General features: G+C 40.7%; 1 protein-coding gene across 4 annotated transcripts; it reads left to right on the top strand.

Moving 5' to 3' along the window:
* Positions 1–532: 532 nt before the first annotated feature.
* golga2 (golgin A2) lies at positions 533–23,863 on the top strand. 4 transcript variants are annotated; one of them, XM_039779977.1, is made up of 28 exons: positions 533–633; positions 1,915–2,067; positions 4,873–4,941; positions 5,797–5,949; positions 6,232–6,278; positions 6,690–6,753; positions 7,181–7,240; positions 8,026–8,106; positions 8,587–8,625; positions 8,732–8,794; positions 9,788–9,881; positions 9,990–10,096; positions 10,282–10,340; positions 10,549–10,690; positions 10,944–11,033; positions 11,515–11,622; positions 11,776–11,863; positions 15,058–15,200; positions 15,426–15,644; positions 16,941–17,054; positions 17,314–17,538; positions 17,736–17,835; positions 18,327–18,418; positions 18,713–18,941; positions 19,135–19,296; positions 19,420–19,526; positions 19,724–19,916; positions 20,171–23,863. In XM_039779977.1, the coding sequence occupies exons 1-28, from the start codon at positions 586–588 to the stop codon at positions 20,437–20,439; spliced, it is 3,318 nt and encodes a 1,105-aa protein (XP_039635911.1). In that variant the 5' UTR covers positions 533–585; the 3' UTR covers positions 20,440–23,863. The 4 variants fall into 4 exon arrangements, with proteins under 4 accessions (XP_039635911.1, XP_039635912.1, XP_039635913.1 ...); XM_039779978.1 differs by lacking the exon at positions 4,873–4,941; XM_039779979.1 differs by lacking the exon at positions 5,797–5,949.
* The last annotated feature ends 580 nt before the right edge of the window (positions 23,864–24,443 follow it).

Below are 24,443 nucleotides of genomic sequence, written 5' to 3'. Positions count from 1 at the left end.
GCCTATGTAGACATGAGTGAGAAGGTGTCCAGCTTAGAGACCAGCTGGTTGTAGAACACTTAAAGTGGTCTCCAAGTCATTTACTTTATTTCAACGAGAATTAAATATCATGGCTTCTGACACACTACTTTTTTAATAACTGGAATTATAGGTTTTTTTTATTCAAATGCAAAAACAAAGCCCTTTTTGTCATACAAATAGTAAATGGTATTGTTTAATTATCATTTTTACCGCACCTCACAGTAAACAGGTCCTAAATCTGAAAAGATTTGGGCTAAGAGGAGCAGGAGTAAAGAACATATGCCTATAATGGAATGTGGAAGTGGACAAGATGCTTGGTCAGCTTCCTAATGAGAACAGGACTGATGAGGAAAATCTGACACTGGAGGAGTTAACTAACTCCAGAAGATGGCAGTGGTGCAACACAATAATGGATGCAAACTGCCATTAAAACCTAAAGAAGAAGAAAAAGGAGCATCCTGAGCCAGACGGTTGCCTGAGCCCTGCGACCCCTACCGGCAGTGATGGGATACCATCAGACACTAAACTGATGACGTGGTTCGGTCCGTTGACCAGAGCAGCAGTATGGCCGACCAGAGCAGGCAAATAAAACTCGCTGCGGCTAAGAAAAAGGTAAAGTATTTTACAACTGACCCAGCTAAATAACATGGGGAGCGCTGATGCTGTCTCTCTTCTGCGGATTTGTGTTGCTAGTGTTTTCTTACGTTTTGTTATACATTTCTTTACAGCAGGGGTGTTGTCATTACACGTCGTCCGACCTCTGCGCTGTCGCTTGTCCCGCCTCTCTTGCTCCTCTTGAGGCTTCAATGCGCAGGAGAGATCGGTGCTTCTTCTGGGCCCTCTACTGATAGCATTAACTTCCCCAGATTATACAGACTATTTTAGTTCTCAGAGACGTTTATAGCATCCTACGCCGTTTAGTTAGCCAGTGGTTAACTTGTGTTTTTCAAGCTAACGTTAAATGTGGTTATGTGATTATTAGCAAACCTTAGGTTAACGTTAGCAATCTGGCTAACTAATGAATAGTTTGCTGTGTCTGTGCCTACAGTCCGGCAGCTTTCCGTCTTGTCTGCAGGATGGCTCAATTATTTACGGGAATCGTCAACAAACAACATTTTTAAAACAAACGCTGAGCTAGCATTGTAGCACAGTTAGCAGGATAGAATGACGGGGACTGTTTTGACAGCTGACACCCCTCTTCCCTGTCCTGCTGTGTGCTTTGGCTAGGTGTGTTAGGCTAGTCAGAAAGATGGCCTTATCAGCTGTGAAATGTTAGCTTCAGGAAAGGACACGTCACAATCCCATTGATGCCCTACAATCCTCGTGGAAGAGTAGTCGTGGTTATAACACTTAGCATTTCGCTGCGATTCAACCCCAGTTTTTTCGAATTGGCAGCTCCTTTACATGTAGTTACCCTATGATTCCCCCCGGTCCTCCACGACAGCTGTCACTAGACAGCATGCCTAAACACACGCAGGCAGGGGAAGAGTGTTTTTTTTTACCTTCGATTCGGTAAACTACACATAGATGATCATAGTTTGCGCAAGTTATTAACTTCATCCTGTTTGGTTTAGAACAGCAAGTTGTTGAACAAGCAAGTCAGAGTGACAGTCAATAACTTGTTGGGAGTGGCTATGCATTTCAGTGTAACTTAATGTCTGAAACCTGATCTTTTTAGTAGATGGGAGCAGTTCATCCCTGCTTCATCTCATCTCCTAATTCAGTAAGCTTGAGAAGACCCTCCAGTGGTTAGAGATTGCTGGTTCTGAGCAATGTCTCTAGATGGTTGAAAGTTGGGGGCAATTGCAGAGTGTCATTTTCTTTCTGGCAGTCGAAAATTGCTTCCTGCACTTCTTACACATCTATTGTTTCCTTTTCTTATGTGCTGCTCAGCTGAAGGAGTTTCAGCAGAAGAGCTCCCCTGCTAGTGTGGGAGGAGAAAAGGGTGGAGGAGGAGGTGGCGGAGCAGGGGCCAAGAAGAAGAGGAAGGTGAAGGGACTGAGCCAACACGATGCACCTTCAACAGACAGAAACTCTCCAGACAATGTAAGTCAGTCCCGGATGGTCTTTCCATTTATTTGACTGCTTGTCATTCTGCCTTTGTTGGTCAAATAATAGTCTTGCATTGCCAGACCTATCTCCACACCGCCGTGGAGTAAGTTCTGGCTAAAGGGCACATACATTCTGGGATAGGAGAAAAAAATGCTCTGACTTATTTGCATTTCTTAAACTAATTACAATCGTCTTGGGCGGCACTAAGCTTCGGACGCAGCAATGGTGGCTCTGAAAAATGGTTTCGGGAAGGAACTTGTTTTGGTGGAACATTTACACCCGCAATGGAAAACGCCACATCAAATATTAAATGAAGTTAACTGTTCACATAATACAGTAATGTGAGTTATTTAAATTAGCTGGATACATGGTTAAACGTAATTTGCACGTGTACTTCGTCCATAGCAATTCCCGCCAATCGTCCCAAAACCTCCCAGTTAGATAGTAAATGCTGTAAACATATTCTTTGTAAATCTTTACAATCATTGACTGAAAGAACCAAGCAGGCCTGCATTATAACACGATCCATTTCTTCAAAACATGTCATTTTCAGCATGTAGCTTGCTAGCTCAAAGTTTCCTGAAGTAAACGGAGTTTGAGAACAGCAACACACAGAGAGAGGAAGGTGAGGGACATCTGGCGTGGGATGTCAGGCAGTTATCCTGGAAATGTATTTCCGTTGATCCAGGCTAGTCAAATAACAACCTCAATTTGCCCTTGACAGTCTTTCTGTGTCCTTGTTATGTCTGGTTTCTCGAACCTAGTGTGATCCTGTAAAATATATTTTTATTTCCCTTTTTTATTTGAAATGCTGTTATAGCATTAGAAAGCATTTAAACTCACTGATATGTGGTATTCATGGTTTTGTGTATGTACATATTATGCACGTAAAATCTGCAACATTTGCAGTCCCAACAGTTTTATAGTAACTGTGGGCTGGCAGAGCAGTATATACCCAATACAAGAGATCCACATGCATGTAGACAAAGTCCTTGTATTGTTTGTTTTTCTCCAAGTGGTAATGATTTGTAATTGCCTGCCATTGATCACAAAATATTTTGCCGCTTGTGAAATAATACAGCTGAATTACTATCAAGTTGACAAATGCTTTCCTCCTTGCTATCAAACACACACAGTGCCAATAACACAGCAGTATTGACCCATATCTGCTGGCCAGGTGACAGGGTGAAAATAGAAGGCGACAGGACAGAGATAGTTTTAGCCCCTGACCATAATAGTAGCCAGGGTGTGGTATTTAGTTAAATATACTGAGAATTTCAAGTACTCAAAAATTATTACAATGACAAAGTAAAAGTTTGCAAGGCCTGCACATACACAACATTTTCGTCTTAGCTGTAACACATTTGTTATAAGTATGCATTTTGAGAAATTATTGTTTCTCAACTGACCATCAGTTATGTTTATTTGTGTCATATCAACTGTATTTTATAGGGCAAAAGATAATTTGTAAAAACATTAATTTTGTACATTTAATATGCTTTTAAAGTGTTTCCATCCTGACTAGTAGCTTCTTGTTTATGCCTGCTGCTCTGATATCCTGTAAGGTACAGATTGTGGACAGATGTGCAGGGACTTGTCCATCTAACAACAATTATGTCTATATCTGATTAGTAAAAATTTCAAAAACGTAATCACGGAAGTAAATCACTCGAGGATGTTTTTAACATGTTAAAATTAGAATTTAGACTTTTCTGAATGATACATAATTCTTGTTTTGGCTGGTGCTTTTGGAAAACAAAACAAAAAATGGCAGCCCGAAAACGGTCACATGCCTATCTGTCTTAGCTCATTGATACTCTTAATTTTTGTATTTGCTGCTTGTCGCTACTATTACATTTAAAGGTCAAGCACCGCTACTTGTGTGCGGTCTGCTTTAAAGCTCTTATAAGCAAATTGAGGACATGCAGTGTGGCATGTGACTCCAGCACACAGCTTTCACACACATGGGCTGACTCACATTCGGGATAGTTTTCCACAGACCATGTCGGTCAGTAGTTTTCTAAGCCTGACTGGAATCTGGGCTCATCATAACTCTGCTGCTGAGTCTCGTTGCTTGTTCTGATACAAAAAGAAAAACCCAGATATTCCAACTACTGGATAGATTAGTGTAGTCTGAAACAGGATAAGATCGAAAACTGAGTGTGATGCTGGCAGTAACCAAAGGATTTGGTTTAAGGGTCAGAGCAGAGGAGACCTTTTGCAATAATTGCCTGATGCAATGCATGATGATTATTCATGTTCCCATTGCTGCCTGCTTCTTACCCAAACATAGTTCTTTGGCCTTAAAGAAAGACAACACTATCTAAAAAAAATGATGCAAAGGTGAGTAAGTAGGCAAATAATTATTGACTTGCTGCAGGTTATGCTTGCAAGGGCAAATGTAAGCAAATTTAGTTAGTAAAACTAGTTTATAGAGCTGATTGCTGAAGCAGTTTGGGAAATGTAGTCAGGGATTATGCCAATCCACTAATGTTTGCTGCCCCTGCACACTTTTTCTGATGTAAGTGTTGTCTACATTTTATTCTGATATGGTTGTACTGATTTATCAGTGGTTAAAAAAAAAAAGAAGACTCCATTAAAATAAATATATTTGCCGACCTCTTGGACCGCGCATACTAGCCTCAGTTTCTCCTTCTTACACACCCTCGTCACTTTTCCACCTCCTCCTTCTAAGATTTCTTGTAGCTGCTTCTCTGGGCCTGTTTGTCATTTTCTAAATCGTTCTCTACCCTTTCACATCTCTTTCATTTTTCCACCCTTGTTTCTTCTTTCCTGTAGTTTGAAAGAATTCTGAAAACACTTAGTCAAAGCAATGGAGTAGTCCTACCTCCTTATAGCAACAGTCAGGTGAGCCTCTCTGTCTCTCTTTCTTTTCTTTGTTTCTGCCCTGCCTGGTTTTGTCTCTGCATCCCTCTGCTGTAAATAGCTGCTCCTCATGTGGTATTTAATATTGTATCTTACTTCCCCATTCTTATGTCATATTATGTGCACATATTCTTTTTTTGTCAAAGCATTGCATTGCTGATTTTAAGTCCATGTCAAGAGAGTGCATACAGGGTTAAGAAAGTGGAGGATGCACAGTTATTTCTTTGAGTTTATCCCAGTGTTGTGTGTGTGTGTGTGATCTTCTAGAGTTTGCCATCTATTGTAGAAGTTCAGCGTGAATTGGCAATGCACAGTGGTTGGCATGCATACGTCTCAGTTGTTGTTGCATGGCTGTGCTATCTGCATCTGGGTGTTTTTTTTCACTGCCTGATTTATAGGCACTCTTAAAACTGTAATTTTGTTATTAGAGTATTACAAATGCTTTGCTTGCATTTGCGTCAAAGTATTTGTAACAGGGAAGGTTTATTTGTCAGTCATTTCATTTTATGTTGGCATTTATATACTACGAGTTCTTTCAGTGCTTTCATTCTGCTAACTTTTCAGAGAGTGCGATGGGTAGCAGCGGTGAAAAAAATATAGAAACCAACAAATTAGATTCTTCTTACATTAGTATGTCCTCTTAGATTGTGGGCTATCATGCATTCATCTGGACATATCAATTACATAATTGAGTCAACTAAATTATAACCTTAAAAGGGTCAGTACAGGAATCAAGTATTTTCTGTGCACATAAAAACATAAGTGTTTTTTCAGCATAACGGCTCCTTTCTTGGCATTAAAGCAGTGTGTGCATTTTTTATGTATGTGTCACCTCAGACCTTTGCTGATGTGGGGGCCATCGGGTCTTCAGTTCCCCAGCTGCTGGAGGACCCAAAGGGCGAGCTCGGTCACGGCTCCCCTGTGTCTAACACCGCTAGCGCTAACACTGCTACTAACTCTGAGTCTGTCGGTCACAACACTGACCTGCAGGTGTGTCTCTCTTTTTCTGTGATTTTCTCTCTCTTTGTCTTTCTGCGTAACTTAAGTCATATCTTGTCTTGTCATTCTTACTCCTGTATGTCCTTCACATCTAGGATTATATGCTATATATCTATTGCCATTTGCAGCATTTTTACTGATTATATGTGTGGTGAAAACAACAGAAACTCCTGCTTTGTTTGGTTGTGATGTGCATTACTGTATTTTTCTGTTCCTTCTCTCCCGGTTTGTCTGTCTAACTCTCACTCTTTCGATCTCGCTCTCTTTCTGCAGGACTATCCCGATACCAACGGCAATGAGAGTTTAACAGAAGAAGATAGGTGGGTTACCTGATTCCTCACTGCCCATGACACCCTTGTATCTTGTTATTGCAACACACGCCATACATACACAGAACAGAGTTTGCATATGAATGGGTATGGACTGGGTACAGGGATTGTCATCATGACAGGAAAGGCTTCTGCAGAATTTGCACATGGCGCAGACATGCTATTTTTCAGCTAAACACTATTTGGAACAGCTTGTTCTATGAAGTCATTTTATCATCTACACATTTCATTTTTATGCTGCGCCTTAGAGACTACTTTAACATAATACCATTTGTTGTAAATTGGGTATAGTAAGCAATACTACTGTGGCTCCAATATATCCCACTACTCTAGCCATTTATTACTAATGCATAGTACATGGTTGAAGTGTGCAATTGATTATTTATGTCTGTTATCCTGCAGACCACTCTCTTCCACAGAGAGCCTGCGACAGCTCTCACAGCAACTGAACGGCCTGGTCTCTGAGGTACGATGTCATCCTGTCTCTCTCTCTTTCACACACACTTCTTTGTCATACAGTGTTAGCCTTTTAACAATAAAACACCACAACTGATGTGCACTTTTAGCTAGCTTGTATTGCATCTATTCTTGACAGAAAATGCATTGGAAGCATTTTCAGATTTGCCAGTTGTTCCAAATGGCCTCAAGCACACTGACAGTATCAACTGGTGCAGCACCAGCTTGATGTATTTCCTTGTAACTTGGTTTAGTTTTGCACAGTCATCAGCCAATGACATAGTGTTGCTTTTGAGGTTTCTAAGACACAGTTAACGTGACCGTTTATCTGTTGACTAAAAGGATTCATAAAATGAGTAGGGTCTGTCTATAAACTTGACACATGATTAATTTTCTGTGTTGGAAGTGCATTAATGTGCTTGTCTGTGTCATTTCAGTCATCTGCTGCTTATGTGAATGGGGACAGTCCACCTTTAGTTGGTGAGAGAGATATGGAGGTAAGATAGAAATCTAATATTTTCAGTGAACTGAAAACACAAGTTAGAAGTCAGTCATGGTCAGGTCACAATGTTAATACCATGCGATTTACAGTAAAGTGGCAGCCATGTAATATGAGGTGTATTTCTCTGCTGTCCTCTGTAAATTGACAGTATAACCATAACCATTCTTTTATGATATGATGCATGAAATCACATTATCACACAATGCCTGCGTATATAAGGTGAAACACAAGTATCAACACATACTGTGCCCTTTGGGGCGAATAAGTTTTCTCTGGTAGCACCTTTTTATTTGTTATATTGGATAATTGCTAGTTGTCTAAAATGGTAAGCCTTATGTTTGCAGCACTGGCAATGTAATTTACTAAAAACTCACCGTGACTCCTTGTATAAGTTTTGGCCTTTCTTACTTTGTGTAATTTAATTAACAAGGCAAGGTACATCACATCTAGAAAAAAAGAAACAAAACTTCTGAGAATTCTTCTGAGAAGATTCCTGTGAATAATGATAGAAAAAGTACATAAACACTGTTACCTAAAAATTCTCCATGTACAGTTTAACAACCATCATGTATTTTATGGTATATTTTAAATATTATTATTATTATTTGATTAACGTCTCATTCTTGAACACATTTTTGCACCACTTGTAAAGGTGCTATTGTTTGCCTCCATGTTAATAATTCACATGAGGATGTTTTTCCTCTTTGTTTGACTTTTGCCACTGCACTTTATCCCTCCCCTTTTTTTCTCCCTTCCCGGATGCATGTGTGCATGTGATAGGGTCGGAACCAGGAGCTGGCAGCCGCCCTGGAGTCCAGCAACCTAACAAACTCTCAGCTAAATACCAAGCTAGACCAGCTGGTAAGAAGCTGTGTGTGTGTGTGTGTGTGTGTGTGTGTGTGTGTACCACATCTGTGCATGTACTGTATGCATTCTGCATGTCATCTTGAGTAACCTCACACTGGAAGAAGTCAAGCATGGTTTTCATGTTATTTATTTATCTTTCACTTTGGTTGACTAAAATACAAGTATAGAAAAAGTATAAAAACTGCATAAGGAGCAATTTGCGTGCACACTTGGGTCAGAGCTGTCATAACCTGATGGTTGATGCCTAAGTGTAGCACACTAATAGCAATAAACTCAAAGCTTCAAATAAACCTAAAAGGTTAGCATAACATAGATAACAGAAAAGGTTTGTGCTTTCTGTGTCCGTCTGGCATGCAGATGAGGGCTTTTGTGTCAGAAGTTTGGTTGTTTTATAGGGCTAGAATTGCTGCTGGGCTGATGAAAGAAATGTTAATCTTTTCCAAACTTAAAATGTATATCCTGTTGGTTTGGCAGGCACAGCAATCTCAGGGGCTCTCCGATCAGCTACAAAAGGTAAACCGTTTTTTCTCTCTGTCTGGTAATTCCTGTCTTAATTAAATGCTCTAAATTTTCACTTCCTTCCTGGTCATTCATGAACTTTGGTATTTTCCTCCTCCAGGAGCGAAAAGATTTCGAACAGAGATTTTCAAAAGAGCAGGGAGCCATGCGGGAGCAATTACAGGTAAGTTCTCTTACCCAAACGCATACATTGAATTTGTCTGATGGTGTGTTTTTAGAATTTCTGAAACTGTGTCATAGCAGAAAGAAAAACTGGTAAAAAAACAATCCTCATTGTACTGCCATGTAATGTATCGGTGTATAATGTCAGAGTCCATGGTATCACCTTAATACAAAATTGATAGAAATGTGATCTGAGAATACACCCTCCCCATTCCAACACTCCCTGGTTGTTTACCCCTACCCTGGCCTCTTTACACTGGCTGCCTGTTAAATTCAGGATCCAGTTCAAGATTCTTGTAATTACATACAGAGCCATCAATGGTCAGGCACCAGCCTATTTCGGTGATCTGCTGCACCCTTATGTTGTCAGCAGATCTTTGAGGTCCTCTGATCAGTGCTCACTGGCTGTTCCTCGTACTTAGCTGAAAACAAAAGGTGACAGAGCTTTTGAAACAGTTGCTCCTAGACTGTTGAGAATGCGTTGTTGACTGTATTCCTATGTATTTAATGCTTTTGTGTTTTACTATGATTTACTGGGATTTATTGTGCTTTTTATGATTATAGATTTGTTATAATGTACACTACCGGTCAAAAGTTTGGGGTCACTTAGAAATTTCCATTCCACTCCATTATAGACAGAATGCCAGCTGAGATCAGTTGCATTGCTTTTTTAACCAGGGCAGCAGTTTTCAGATTACATTATGTGCTTACTTAATTGCAGAAGGGTTCTCCAATGTTTTCTCAGTTAGCCTTTTAAAATGATATCAGATTAGTAAACAGAATGTGCCTTTGGAACATTGGATGAATGGTTACTGATAATGGGCAATGTAGATATTAAAGATCAGCCACTTCTTTCTACAACAGTTGAGAACCCTTTTCCTCTGCAGAGAGTTTAGTTTATGTTGTGATTTAATGAGGGACTTCATGTAAAATCAGTTAACATTATCTAGTCTCATGAAAAGCTGTGTTCTTTGTTTGTCTGTCTTCTCCCAAGGTTCACATCCAGACCATTGGTATACTGGTATCAGAGAAGTCAGAGCTACAAACAGCACTACAATACACACAACATGCTGCACGGCAGAAAACAGGTGAGTTTTATAATCGGCCGTACATGCACTTGAATGAAACATTTTCATCTTGGCAAGACCTTAGTTAACAGTATGTTTGTGTGTCTCTCTTTGTTTCTGTGTGTGTAGCTGAGGCAGAGGAGTTGAATAACCGTCTGCAGGCAACCAAGCAGAGAGTGTCAGAGCTGGAGAGAACTCTCTCCTCTGTCTCAACACAGCAGAAACAGTTTGAAAAGGTAACAAACACTGCAGTAATTCACTGAGAAAAGTCTAATAAGAGTAATACATAACATATGGCAAACATACTTAATTCACATTGAGCTGCATACTTGTAAAAAAGATAGGCAGCCACACATTTTACATTTCAGTTGTCAGTGTCATGTGTGTTATTTTTAATAAATGCTTTCCTTTTTGTCCCCAGCACAACAAAGAGTTTGAAAAGGAGAGAGACAACCTTAGGCTAGAGGTGTTTAGACTAAAGTAAGTCATTTTACCCTAGCATACACAAGGAGATGTATTTCATAACATTTCCATAGCAGATTTGCTAAGGATCGCTTTGACATTATTAATGGTATTTAGAGTACATCAAATTGTATGCAACGCAACAGATGGTATGAGCTAGTGTCCAGAGTCATATTAGAATCTCGTAGGTTAGATGAACAATCTCTGCATATGTGTGTGTTTGCAGCAATTTGAGTGAGGAGTCGAAGCAGCAGAGCTCAGAGCTGTCAGAGCAGTTAAAGCGGAGTACACAGGAGAATGGAGCAATGAGGCTGGAGGTGGAAGATCTTCGCAAGAGACTCGAGATAGCTGACCTCATGTTGCAACAGGTGCATTAAGACACAGGCACAACATTTTACAGTACATACAGTACACGTATATACTGATCTTCCTCTTAACAATAATTGAAAGTGGTGGATCAACACTACAGCCAATATATAACAAAAAGCCAATGTGTGGGATTAGTTTCAATCTAGAGCCTGGAATGTTTATTTGCCGACAATGCAGTTAGATTTTTGACTTTTTTTTTCTTTCATGGTTTACCTGCTTTTCACTCCAACATTGGTCCTTTTTGTTTTCCAGTGCTCCAGTCAGTCAGATCCCACGAGTGCCAACCAGCAGGTCCAGTTACTGCTCGGAGAGAAGCAGCAGCTGGAGGCACACAATCACCAGGTCTGTGTTCAAGGACAGTTATCTGCATGTGTGTCACACTAGTACCTCTCTGTGTGGATATTCTTTTTAAAAGTTTGCACTGTGTTTTGATATTTATTCTTAAGTGTGTGTCTCTTTAGCAGTTATTTTGTTCTTGTGTGAACAATTAAAGAAAATCGACATAGGTTAACTATCCACTAGAATCCCTACATCCATTCCTTTTCTAGAAACGTACACCTTCAGCCACAGTCATTGTAACTTTCCTGTTCGCACTTGCATCAAATGACCCTTGAGATGTAATCTACCTTTTCCTCACCCTTTTCATGTTTCGATACATAAAAGTTGCAAATTAAATAATTTTATGATTTAAAAAAAAAAAAAAAAAAAAAGAACCAACCAAAACTACTATGAAATGTAGGCCTAAACTCCTGCCTGTTTATCTCTTATGATCAGAAAGTCTTGCTTTGTTAACATCGTTTTCCCCTTATGTTTGATTTTGTAGCTGATGGAGTCGATTGCCCAGCTGCAGACAGAGAGGGACTGCTATGCAGAGCAGATCCAGGAGGAGGGCCATCTATGGAAGGACAAAACAGAACAGCTGCTAACACAGGTACACTACATACAGTAACCTCAGCATAGACATGGTTGACTATAGCTTTGAAAATAAATAAATCTGTATGTTCTTTGTTGTTGTTGTTGTTGTTGTTGTTGTTTTATTAAACAAATTACTAATTGATCTGTGTCAATTTCTGCGTCTGTGCAGGTGTCTTTGGTTGCAGAGGAGAGGGACAGAAACATCAGCCGAGTCCAAGAACTGGAAGCCAGCATCACAGAGCTTCAAAATGCTGCAGGTAAGCGCTTCGCACTACCCTTATCTAGGGTTTCTTCCTTTTCCTGGCTTTTCTGTAGCTCCTTCCTTGTGCTGCATTTTTGCTTTTGGTAAATAAGCTGTCCGATTGTCTGACCGTAGTAGGATTAACAGAATCCCCTTATTAGGGGCTCCCCTTGTCTTCCAATAATGTACACCTGCTTCTAGGAAAATGGAGAGAAAACTTCAGAGGGAAAGAAGACCGGAGCACACAGATGTGGAGCCAGAATAGTGCATACAGACTGATGTTTGACACTATTGTTAACTAGGGTTGAAATTTAAACCGATCATTTGTCTTTTAAAGGCTGCAAATCAATCCGTGTGCTTCAGTCTTTTTTTATTTATTTTTTTCTTCAAAATAAAATTAATGTTGATGCGAGATTTTACGTTTATAGTAAATTATTCACATAGTTGACAGTTTAAAAACTTTGGTTTATGATCATTTTTATTTCAGCATAACCTTAAAGGGGTGATAGACTGATTATATAGGGTATTTCACACTGTTCCTTATGGTCTCCTAATGGGGTATGTAACATTAGTTGGGCTGAAAATGGCCTGGTTGATATTTTATTGGCCCTTATGCATCCCTGTGTTTTGGCCCTATTTGTAACAAGAGCTTTTCTTCCAAATATGGTATGGTCATGAATATTTAGATGAGCTGCGCGCTGCTTGGTTGAGCCTTAGCCCCGCATAACACACATAGAGACGCTGCGATTGGTTGAGCGACTCGCCATACACACGCATTAGAGGTCGTGTGCTGATTGGTTGAGCGAATCTCCAATACACATACATTAGAAATGCGACAGAATCTCATATTCCAGACACTGCAATGTTTCCTTACCAGATTCACTTCTGAGACTTTTTTATGCGAGAAATCAACTATATAAAGCTCAAATATGGGCCGTTTTACAAAAATGGATGGCTAATGCAAATTTGGTAAAACTGTGTGTCGGAGTTCAGCTGCCTGTGTTGCAGGCTCGCCGCCCGGCCTGCCTTCCTCCACAGACCCCGGCTTGCTGTGAGCTCGATTGAGCTCCGGCACGACTGCTGCAGCCCACAGCACCTCATACCCGCGCAAAGTCACCGTTTCGGCTGGTGGACTACTACCAAACGCCGCTGCCCTGACATAGCGCCAAGGCCTGCATCTCCTCTCTTCCTGCTAGCTAAATGGCCCGTGTGTGAGAGCGCGGTCAGCGAGCTTGTTACACCAGCAATCTCTTACCACATGTTACACACATGTCACGCCACTTAGCTATACAACATATAACTATATGTTTTATAAAGCTAACAACGGTGTCCGATTTCAAGTTAATGAATATTTGTGAGCTGTACGGGTTTCGTTAGCTGCGACTGTCCCTGCAATCCTATGTGTACAGATTGCGGCTAGTTAGCTTCATTTTTGGTCGTAATTCGAGTATATTTACAGTTTGAATTTCGTCACGCCACTTATACAACATCTAACTATATGTTTTATAAAGCTAACAACTGTGTCCGATTTCAAGTTAATGAATATTTGTGAGCTGTACGGGTTTCGTTAGCTGCGACTGTCCCTGCAATCCTATGTGTACATATTGCAGCTAGTTAGCTTCATTTTTGGTCGTAATCGAGTATATTTACAGTTTGAATTTCGTTGGCCAACCTATACAACATCTAACTATATGTTTTATAAAGCCAACAACGGTGTCCGATTTCAAGTTAATGAATATTTGTGAGCTGTACGGGTTTCGTTTGCGCGACTGTCCCTTCAATCCTATGTGTACAGATTTCGCGGCTAGTTAGCTTCATTTTTGGTCGTAATTCGAGTATATTTACAGTTTGAATTTCGCCTTCACCTCTTATACAACATCTAACTATATGTTTTATAAAGCTAACGACGGTGTCCGATTTCAAGTTAATGAATATTTGTGAGCTGTACGGGTTTCCGTAGCTGCGACTGTCCCTGCAATCCTCTGTGTACAGATTCGCGGCTAGTTAGCTTCATTTTTGGTCGAATTCGGGTATATTTACAGTTTGAATTTCGTTCCGCCACTTATACAACATCTAACTATATGTTTTATAAAGCTAACAACGGTGTCCGATTTCAAGTTAATTTAATTTTGTGAATTCCAGAGGAATTCTAAGAGGAGGCTAGCTAGCTCTCATTGATAGAGCTCCATCCAGCCCGCAGGCTCTATCAATGAGACTCATGGACAAGCGTTGCGTTATTTTCCCAATCGTTTGTTTAAATAACTCAACACATTATAATTACACACATTATAAGATTAACTAGAATCTGTGGTAAGAGAATGCTGGCGTAACAAGCTCGCGCTGACCGCGCTTTCACTCACATACACCGGGCATTTAGCTAGCTAGCAGGAAGAGGGGAGTTGCAGGCCCTGGAGCTCTGTCAGAGCAGCGGTGTTTGGTAGTAGTCCACCAGCCCAAACGGTGACTTTGGACCGGTATGAGGTGCTGTGGGCTGCAGAACGCGTCGGAGCTCAATCGGGCTCACAGCAAGCCGGGGTTACACCGGGTTTTGTGGAGGAAGGCAGGCCAGGCGGCGGCAGCAACACAGGCAGCACAAGCCTCTGAAGTCCGACACAGTCGGACAAAATTTGCAATTAGACATAAATTTTCGTAAAACGGCCCATATTTGACCTCTAAGTAGTTGATTTCTCGCATAAAAAATTCTCAGAAGTGAATTTAATGGTAAAATAGCATATGAACAATGTATACATTTTCTGAGATCTGCACGACCTAGATTCAGAAGACTAACTGATCTCAGGTCAGTTGTGTAGCCTATGTAAATGTTGGGGCGTGACCGTTCTCTTAATACACCCATGGGTTGACAAAGGTTCCGGTTTTTGGGAGGTTGACGTCAACTTCCAGCTTTGTTGGGATTCGCCCGTTTTCAGCGACAGTTTCAAAATATGAAATTTTCATAGTAAAGGGGTGTCAATGGGATTTTGAGCTTATATGTATGTCCTATTTACCCACCGAACTGTCGTTATTCAACTATGACAGGGTAAAATCGGTTTTGCATTCTATCACCCCTTTAAAAGCTTTATAATATATGAACTGTAGCATTCTAAATACTGAGTACATGCTGGTGACACAGCTACCACAGTCTGGTGTATTTCTCTGTAGCAAAATGATTAAACCTGATAACTGTCATCCATTTTTTGTCTCCGTTTCCAGCGTTGTTGTCCCAGGAGAAAGAGGCCCGGGATAATGCAGAGCCTCAGTCCTCAGGGCCATCAGAGAGTGAGGTGGCACTTCAGGAGGCCCTCAACACTCTACATCAGGAAAAAGAGGCTCTTACCGCACAGTTCCAGGCACAGGTAGGCATTACATTGACACATGCTTGAACAGCCGCGTTATTTAATGCTTAGTTAATGGCTTGAATTATAATGGAATTTTATGTGAGTCAGACTATTATAATGGTCATTTGTCTATCACATTTAAAAGTTACGCCAGTTGAGTTGTTTTTTACATAATGTTTTAAAGATTATAAGTGGTCTTAGGTTTGAAGTTTCTATAATCAGCCTCTGTAATATTTCCCGTAGCTGAGAGATAACGAGCAGCTGAGCCGCCTGTGTTCAGAGCAGGAGACGCGTCTCGGGGAGATGGAGCGCCAGTTGGAGAGCCAAGTCCAGGAGGAAGGGGACCGCCGGCGCATGTTGGAGGATGTTCAGTCGGACAAGGCCACTATTAGCCGTGCTCTCACCCAGAACCGTGCACTGAAGGACCAGCTGGCTGAGTTACAGAATGGTTTTGTCAAACTGGTGAGGCTGAAAGTCTAGCTGTCCATCTGTCCTTTTTTAATGACACATTTTGGAAGTGCTGTTATTTATATACTCAATATTTCTTTTGTCTCTGTCCTAGAGCTGGGTAATATATCGATATTATATCGATATCGTGATATGAGACTAGATCTCGTCTTAGATTTTGGATATCATAATATGGCACAAGTGGTGTCTTTTACTGGTTTTAAAGGCTGCATTACAGTAAAGTTATGTATTTTCTGAACTTACCAGACTGTTGTAACTGTTCTATTATTTGCCTTTACCCACTTAGTCATTATATCCACATTACTGATGACTATTTATCAAAAATCTCATTTGTAAATATTTAGTGAAAGCACCAATAGTCAACACTACAACATCGTTGCGGAATCAATATCAAGGTATTTGGTCAAAAATATCGTGATATTTGATTTTCTCCATAGCGCCCAGCCCTACTCTGTCCTATCTTGCTTTTATTTTGTAGGGATCGTATCCATACGTCTTTTCTTCTTCTTGCATCTTGCTGGCCTTCTTGCCTTAAAGCATTGCATGGCTAAGTACAATGCATAGTATTGGCATTGTTTCAGATTTAGCACCCCTACAGTTTCAGAGTGTAATTCACTTAAACACCGCTGTCCTAAATATGGACAGCTGTACAAGTACATTTGTTATGATTAAATTACTTATGATCAAAAACTAGCGAGTCGACAACTTTGCTAACACAGCCAAAAGCTCCTGGGTAACATCAACTCCACCCCCCCAGGCTCTGAGCTCCCAGTCCTGGCAGGGCTAACTGAGCTATCTAGCTAGCAGCAGCTACAGTTAGCAGCAGTTAGTGGTTGGCCTCACTTTAACAACAAGAATGTCCATCAGGTAACTCTTTTAATCACAGAGTCGAGGCAGAGCAGCCAGAGGACGTCAGAGGGAAAACCAGACAACATTTTCTCCATAAAATATGATCCAGTTTCACCTAAATCAGTGGTAGTGCCGTAAAGCGTTACCTACCTACCTGCTCGCCAAAGTTACGTAGTACGATCGGGGTGCGGAGTGGGAATGACAGAGGCACCATTCTCCCTATTACAAGTCTGTGTAGCATCAAAATACATTTATTTTAAGGTAAAATAGTTACAGAATGTTGTTTTTAAATGCATTTTGTGTCTGAATGTATCTTTCATGTCTTTGTTATTTGGTTAGTATTCACAAATTATGAAAGTACATGTATAGCAAGTATTTGCTCAGAGGGAGGGAGACTGCTGTCTTTAAGCCAAAATTCCTGTTACTCCTTCATTTGTACAGACTAATGAGAACATGGAGCTGACCACTGCCATCCAGTCAGAGCAACATGTGAAAAAGGAGCTGGCTCGCAGAATGGGTGAACTGCAAGAAGAACTGCACAACGTCAAGGAGCAGGTATGGTCCTACACAAAACACTCTCCATGACAAACCCAATTGAAAGTCTGCTGATAGATTTTCCTGTTGTGGCATTTGTGGTTTTTGCACCTTTTTTGTCTACACTATATCTTGCAGAATCTTAGATGATTTAGTTATTATTTCAATAGGTGCTGTCTGCCATACACATACTAATGCACTAACTCAATAGAAAGAGATTGAATTCATTTTTTGACGGCGCATTCGGTATTCATTTTCCTCTTCATTCCCTCTGCTCCAGCTGGAACTGAAAAGTAATGACACTCAGGGTCTGATGGAGCAGAGGGACCAGGTAGTGGCCCACCTGCAGCAGTACTGTGCTGGCTACCAGGCTCTGGTCTCAGAGAGGGAACAGATCCACCACCAGTATCTGCAGCAGATCCAGCTCATGGACCGGCTGCAGCACGATGAAAGCCAGGGCCGTGTGCAACTGGAGATCAGTCACAATCAGCTCAAGCAAGCGCAGGTGTGTATTTAAGGCCTTGTTCACGTGACCACTGACAATGTATGAATATTTCGATCCAGTCTGTTGTAATATTTAATGGAGAACATGGTAAACATAATGCACTCATGTCCTTCCTCATCTAATAGAATATGTTGAGACTGCTTTGAAAAGGGACTGGAGTCGGTTTGTTTTGACTGACTCTCTGTCTCCCTCTGCAGGAGCATATGGAGCTGTTGGTCAAAGACAACGAGCAGCTGAAGGCTGAGGTGAAGGAGCTGCTCAACAGCTCAGCTCTTGCCACGTCATCCAGAGACCAAGGTAAGGTTGTCTATTACTAGTATGTTGGTACTTTTTTTTTTTTTTTAGCCCTTGTCTTTTACTGTCATTGTCAAAGCTTCTTGAGATTGTATTTCTTTGTGTGCCCACCTGAAATTCTGAACTAAACTAATGACTCAAGTTCCCTTCACAGGCATTCATGTGGTTGTGCCCCACATGTTCACCAGCAAAGTGGTTCTCTTGTTTCACACAGTTTAATTTAAAAGAAATAGAAACTGAAAACTGTAGTTCTTCACAAGAAACAAGGACACAGTGTCATTGATGCAAAGCAACGGTCACTTTCTAATAGCAGAGCTGCAGCACCCACAGTTTCAGACCTAACCTGTGCCACCTACAGGCAAGGAAAGTAAGAGAGCAGTTAATCTTGCTCCACAAATGGGGAATGAGTGTTGTAGTCTAAGACCACTGACTTTAAAAACATGGGGGGGAAAATATCTGTTAAAATGTATTAACATTTTGAATATGTCACTTAGGCGATGGGGTGGAGAGCCAGTCACTGCAAGAGAGCCCAGAGAAGTCCTCCCCCATAGTTATCCCAGAAGACTTTGAGAGCCAGAAGGAGATGGTGAGGAGGGAGAAGAATGGTCTTCCCCAAAAACTACTTGTGCTTTAAGGACATGTCTTTTTCCTTTGCTTTGCCTTTTATTACACATTATAAAGGCATAAATCCAGTTTGAAGTTGACACTTAGATGATACATCCAGTGCTATGCCAGTTTGAATTACTATTTTTTTGAAACCTTAATAATATGAGATTAATTTCTAACCACGTTTTAGAACAAAGTTTGGGATTAGCCTCATTTGACCTTATTCCTCCACTCCCTCCCGCCATCCTCACCTTCACCTTCTTTCCCCCGGCAGGAGGAGTTTCTCCGTGGAGCTTTGGCTCAGCTGGAGCTGGAGAGGGACGAGGCCAGACGGCAACTTGAGGAGGAGCACCGGCTTCACATGGCAGCGCGGCACCAAGCCGCTGTGGCCTTCAGCCTGGAGCCCCAACACCACAGCCACAAATCTGTTCACGACCATCATCACGAGCACGATCACAGTCAGGGCCAACATAGTCACTGTGAACACAGTCACGAGCATTCAGGTAAGGAAAACTAGATGTTATTTTGTTGTTTCAATAAAAAGGCCAGAATTACATCTCTCTAGAGTGTGTGTGACTAAATTCTTATTAATATAGCTAATCCCGATTTATATTCTGTAATGATTTCTGATTATATAGATCAAAAAGTATCTGGGGTGCATTATCTAAACAAGCTACTTTACTAACCTCTTCTTAGAAGGAGGAGTGCCGGTGGAAGTTCACCAGGCCCTGCAAGCTGCCATGGAGAAGCTTCAGCAGCGATTCACGTCCCTGATGAGAGAGAAAGCTGACCTGAAGGAGAGGGTGGAGGAGCTGGAGCACCGCTGCATTCAGCTGTCTGGAGAGACTGACACTATAGGTGAGACAGTGTGATAGGTTTGCTGTATCACTTTGTTTAACCAATTAGTTTTGGTTGAATGTTGTATCTAATACTAGAAAAAAGGTAGAAAACCTCTTCATCCCCATACTCATTTCTTTCCAGGGGAGTACATAGCCCTGTACCAGAGTCAGCGGGCCATCATGAAGCAGAAACACCAGGAGAAGGAGCACTACATCAGCATGCTGGCCCAGGACAAGGAGGAGATGAAAGTACTATATAGCAACCTTTTTGTTTAAAAAAAATAACCGTTAGTTCGGGTTTGACTCCGACCTGCATGTCATTCCCCCTCTCTCACCTCTTTCATGTCTTCAGCTGTCCTATAAAAATAAAGGCCTAAAAAGTGCCCAAAAAAATACAATGAAAAAATAACCTTCAATGCAGCCATTGTTTCTCTATTGTCCATCAGGCGAAGCTGGCAGAGCTGCAGGATCTGGTGATGAGGCTGGTGGCTGAGAGGAATGACTGGTACAGCCGCTACACCGGAACCTTAGCCAGCACAGGCACAGTGAACCCTGACCTGCTTCCTGTTAGGGAGGATCACACTCACCCGGAGCACCAAGCACACACACACACAAAGCTTAATGCTGTCAGCGGAGCAGGTAGGCACAATACGCAATACTCTATGTGCACTTTAGCTGTTCCTGCTACATCATAAATGAATGCAAAGAGATAGATAGATAGATAGATAGATAGATAGATAGATAGATAGATAGATAGATAGATAGATAGATAGATAGATAGATAGATAGATAGATAGATAGATAGATAGATAGATAGATGATATAGATATAGATTTTTTTTTTTTTCTTCAATGTATCTTCATCCTGCTGCTCGCCCTCTCTCTCTGCTGCAGAAGCCATGGAAGTCATTCCTCTGTCAGAACCCACTACAACCCTGGAAGCCCCGTCGTCCCAGATGCTGTTGAGTGGGTCAGCCCAGACAGACTCCAAGGCCCCGGGGCCCAAAGAGGACGGCACAGCCCAGCAGATCATGCAGCTGCTCCACGACATCCAGAACCCACAGGGGGCGCCAAGATCACCCCCCTTCCTCGGGGAGAACCCCTGCATCCCCTTCTTCTACCGGCCTGACGAACAGGATGAAGTCAAAATCCTGGTTGTGTGAGAGCTGTGTGTGTGTGTGTGTGTGTGTGTGTGTGTGTGTGTGTGTGTGTGTGTGTGTGTGTGTGTGTGTGTGTGTGTGTGTGTGTGTGTGTGTGTGTGTGTGTGTGTGTGTGTGTGTGTGTGTGTGTGTGTGTGTGTGTGTGTGTGTGTGTGTCTGTGTGTGTGTGTGTGTGTGTGTCTGTGTGTGTGTCTGTGTGAGAATTGGATGTGTTAAAGTCTAGGGCATATTAAACACCGCAGTATACCATGTTCGTAGCTTGTTGATCATATCCACTTGTCACTGATATGTGAGCGTCTTTGACCCAGTTACATAAAAATGCCCTCTCTCTGTGTGTTGGCAGTAATGTGTGTGCATGGTTAAATAGAGAGTATTTTCAGTTTTTTTTTTTTTTTTTCTATGATGCTCTTCCCAGAGAGAACCAGTATTCCTTAACGCAATCTGATTATTCTCCATACCACCATTTTTCATCCCTATCCCCCCTCTCGTCTCTCATTTTACACATAAGTGCAATAAAGGGGCCTTATATTCTGTCCCCTTGCTGATACAGTACTTAAAGAGATGTCGAAAATGATTAGCCTTGTGTGCAACTTCATTTTAGTGCACATCTCAGTTATACATAATTCACTGTACAAATGCCAAAAATGAGCATCACGTTTGAATGTAATAATGCGAATATTTACCCGTATGTTTGCGTAATGTGAGGAGAATTGATGATGGTGAAAGGGTGCATGAGGAGAAGAGATACAGATTGAGATGTCAGTTAAAGTCCAAGAAAGTCACTGAGTGCACATAATAGCTTTTGAACTGTAGGCGCTGTTATGATTTCAAAGTCAAGCTCTCTAGTTGCATGATGAGGTTCAGAAAGATGGAGGCAGGTGTCGCAGCTTGGTACTGTTCCTAAAACAACCTTTTCTCTACCTTTTGTCTTTATCCTCCAAACACTGAAAATAAGTCTTGTTAAATGTTGCGATATGTTAATATGTGAAACATTTGTATTGTGATGTCAAACATCCTGTTAGACTGAGAGAATTCCCCATCGTTATGAAAGGGTGATTTCTAAAGTTATTGAGGGGATCGATGCAATTTAAAGACCCCATGAAGAAAAAAAAAACACATTTTAGTCAAAGAGATTAAGGCATTATTTTTTAGTGTAATTCAGATAAATAATAGAGCTTGGGGTGCTGTGCTTCAGGTTGCTTTCCACATTATTGTTTTTTGCAAGTTCTACTTTTTCTTTGTCAGTAGCATGATAGATACTAAGGTGCGATGGCTAGAGGAAGTTACAGGAAAAATGGTGTTGAAATCTCTTTATCTGCACTCATAATTCATGGCCTCATCTCAAATGTCTACACACTTTTTTTTTCTTCCCCTCATCAAAGCTGCTCATCCATAACTGAGTCCTAACTTCAATTTTATGGGGTCTTCAAGTTTCTAAACAAATTGACACTATTGAGTAGAGCCTGTTCTTTCCTGTTACATGTGCTTATAGTTCGACATATCAGAGGAGAATTAATGCACATCCTTTACAACTGGACTGTGTGAGTGTACATCACGTACGCATGTGTTTCCTCTTCTGCCGAAGTTGTATTTTTTGTAGAGTTCTATCAGATTATATAAGAATGATTGCACTAAAACTGTACAAAGCTTCTCATTCAGCTCTGTCCTCTGTGGCTGGTTGGACAGTGACGTTTCTAATGAAACTTGCTTAATCCTGTTGAAGAAAAAGGGAATCCTATGAAGCCACACTCTTTAAGCTGAGGGTTCTGTGTGTGTGTGTGTGTGTGTGTGTGTGTGTGTGTGTGTGTGTGTGTGTGTGTGTGTGTGTGTGTGTGTGTGTGTGTGTGTGTGTGTGTGTGTGTGTGTGTGTGTGTGTGTGTGTGTGTGTGTGTGTGTGTGTGTGTGTGTGTGTGTGTGTGTGTGTGTGTGTGTGTGTGTGTTGCACTCGCAGGATGAATTGTAAATATGAATAGGTGACATTAATGAGATTGCTCAGTTCAAAAGGTCGTGATGTTATTCCCAAAAGTGTGGACCAATCAGAATTTGAGAAAATGAACAACTCTTTTCAAAACTACACACATTACTGTTCATATTAATTTAGTAACTTGCATTGGCAACACTCCTATGGGCATTGGAAACAAGAAATTAGGTAGGATCCCAACATTGAGATCCTACCAAATTCCTTGTTTACTTTTTCTTAAACTTAAGACATCGCAGGTGTCTAGCCTTGAGGGAGATGCTCATATTCACAAATGTAGATTGGAGGGTGGATTAATTGATCAACAATGATCTCTTTCCTTTTGTAACTAAAAACCATAGCTCTCACAGCTATTTTTTCCCCCCCATTTCAGATGAAGTTATGGCAGAGGCCTTTTGGTTTTTAAGAGTCTTTCCATGATTTTAATATGCAAAGACATGAGGGTCTCACTGCGAGTCATACAAAAATCCTACAGACTACTTTTGGAGGTATTTTAACCTTCTCATTTGGATGTCATTGAATTTTAAGATCCTCTCTGTTGTGTTTACTTTAAGGTAGCACACATTTGTAAGTTATTATTGCACACTTGATATTTATCACTAACTGCAACAGGACAGAAAGCAATAGTGCAAATGTTGGTATTTTAAGCAAAATAAATAAAAAAGTAATATGTGGGGGCCATATATACTTGGTGTTTTTTACAGGCAAAGTAAACAGCGCTGTGTTCACCCTAAACCACAGCACCTTGTTAGGAACCGGTAGTTTTTGAATACATTTACCTAATCATTCTTGATTTTAAAAATTCCTCGCTTCTTAGCATTCTGTCACTTTTTGGTTTCCTTTGAAACATGCCACAAAATATGATTTGATTATATTTTTCATTAATTTTGTTTCTTTTGTCAGACGAAGAGGTAAATATACAATAAAATCATTTTATTGTTTCGGGGCTTGTAAAATAACAAGACAATATGGATACAATTACTTCCCACACTCTAATTCACTGTTAAATATGTTATGTGTGATTGAAACAAATAGCAAGGAACCATTTATTGTCTTTACTGTAAATGAGGTGGTGTATATACTGTAACTGTGTAACATATTGTATATTCATTATGCCTGGTGTGTGGGGGAAAGCTGCTCTGCCATGTTTACTGGCAGTGTGGACTGTGTGTCTGAAAGTGAGCTCAGAGTCAAGGCCTTGGCGGTTACTGACTGGCTGATTTAATACAAAGATTGACTAAAAAAGCGAAAATGTTCTATTTATTTGGAATAAGTTAGTATCTCAACTAATCAGTTTTAATGTAAAATAGAAGCGACGGATGGAAATGAAGGATCATTCAGAGAACTGATTTGTTCGAGGGCTGCTTCTGACAGAAGCTTTCTGAATAGTTTTTCCTTGAGTAATATTTTCTCCCTTTCTCCTGAATAAAACTGATTGAGCAACTTGAACACGTGTCTTGATTTCTTAATTATTTTTAATACTTTCGGTAATGTTGGCAGTAAGGACACAGCAGGCAGTTTGACTTGTCAGAGTAGGAAAAGCACACGTGTTGCTAATAACCTTAACGAGTGCTCCGTCATGTTACATGCACAGTAACAAAGCAGCTAAATAGAGTTCAGCCATCGTTAATGTGATTATTAACACTTGTGCTTTTCCTACTGTGACAAAAGCACAATTAAATACCAAACAAACAATTATTATTATAATTAAATACTCAGAAACCTGTTTTGGCTGTCCCATTTTTAAACAATCTCATATTACTAAACAGCTTTTTCTGTTCAGGGGATCAATGTGTAATTCCTTAACCTATACAGAACTCAATCTGGATCCTGACAGATCATTTTAAACTTAAACTAAAAACAGTTTTTGAAAAAGGATCAGTCATGTAGATATGAATGATCTGGTGCTTCTTGTTTTATGGTGCTTTATTGTATTAGTTTAGGTCTTGTTTTGTCTTTATTTTTTTGCTGAGTTTTGTGTTTTTCACTGTCTATTTATTTGTTGTTGAGTTTTATGTCTTTTAAAGGC

The sequence above is a fragment of the Perca fluviatilis genome, chromosome 17 (genome assembly GCF_010015445.1).
Source record: "Perca fluviatilis chromosome 17, GENO_Pfluv_1.0, whole genome shotgun sequence".
Classification (NCBI taxonomy): Eukaryota; Metazoa; Chordata; class Actinopteri; order Perciformes; family Percidae; genus Perca; species Perca fluviatilis.
Note: the sequence above shows the minus strand (reverse complement) of the source record. Positions and strands in the feature narration are given on the sequence as shown.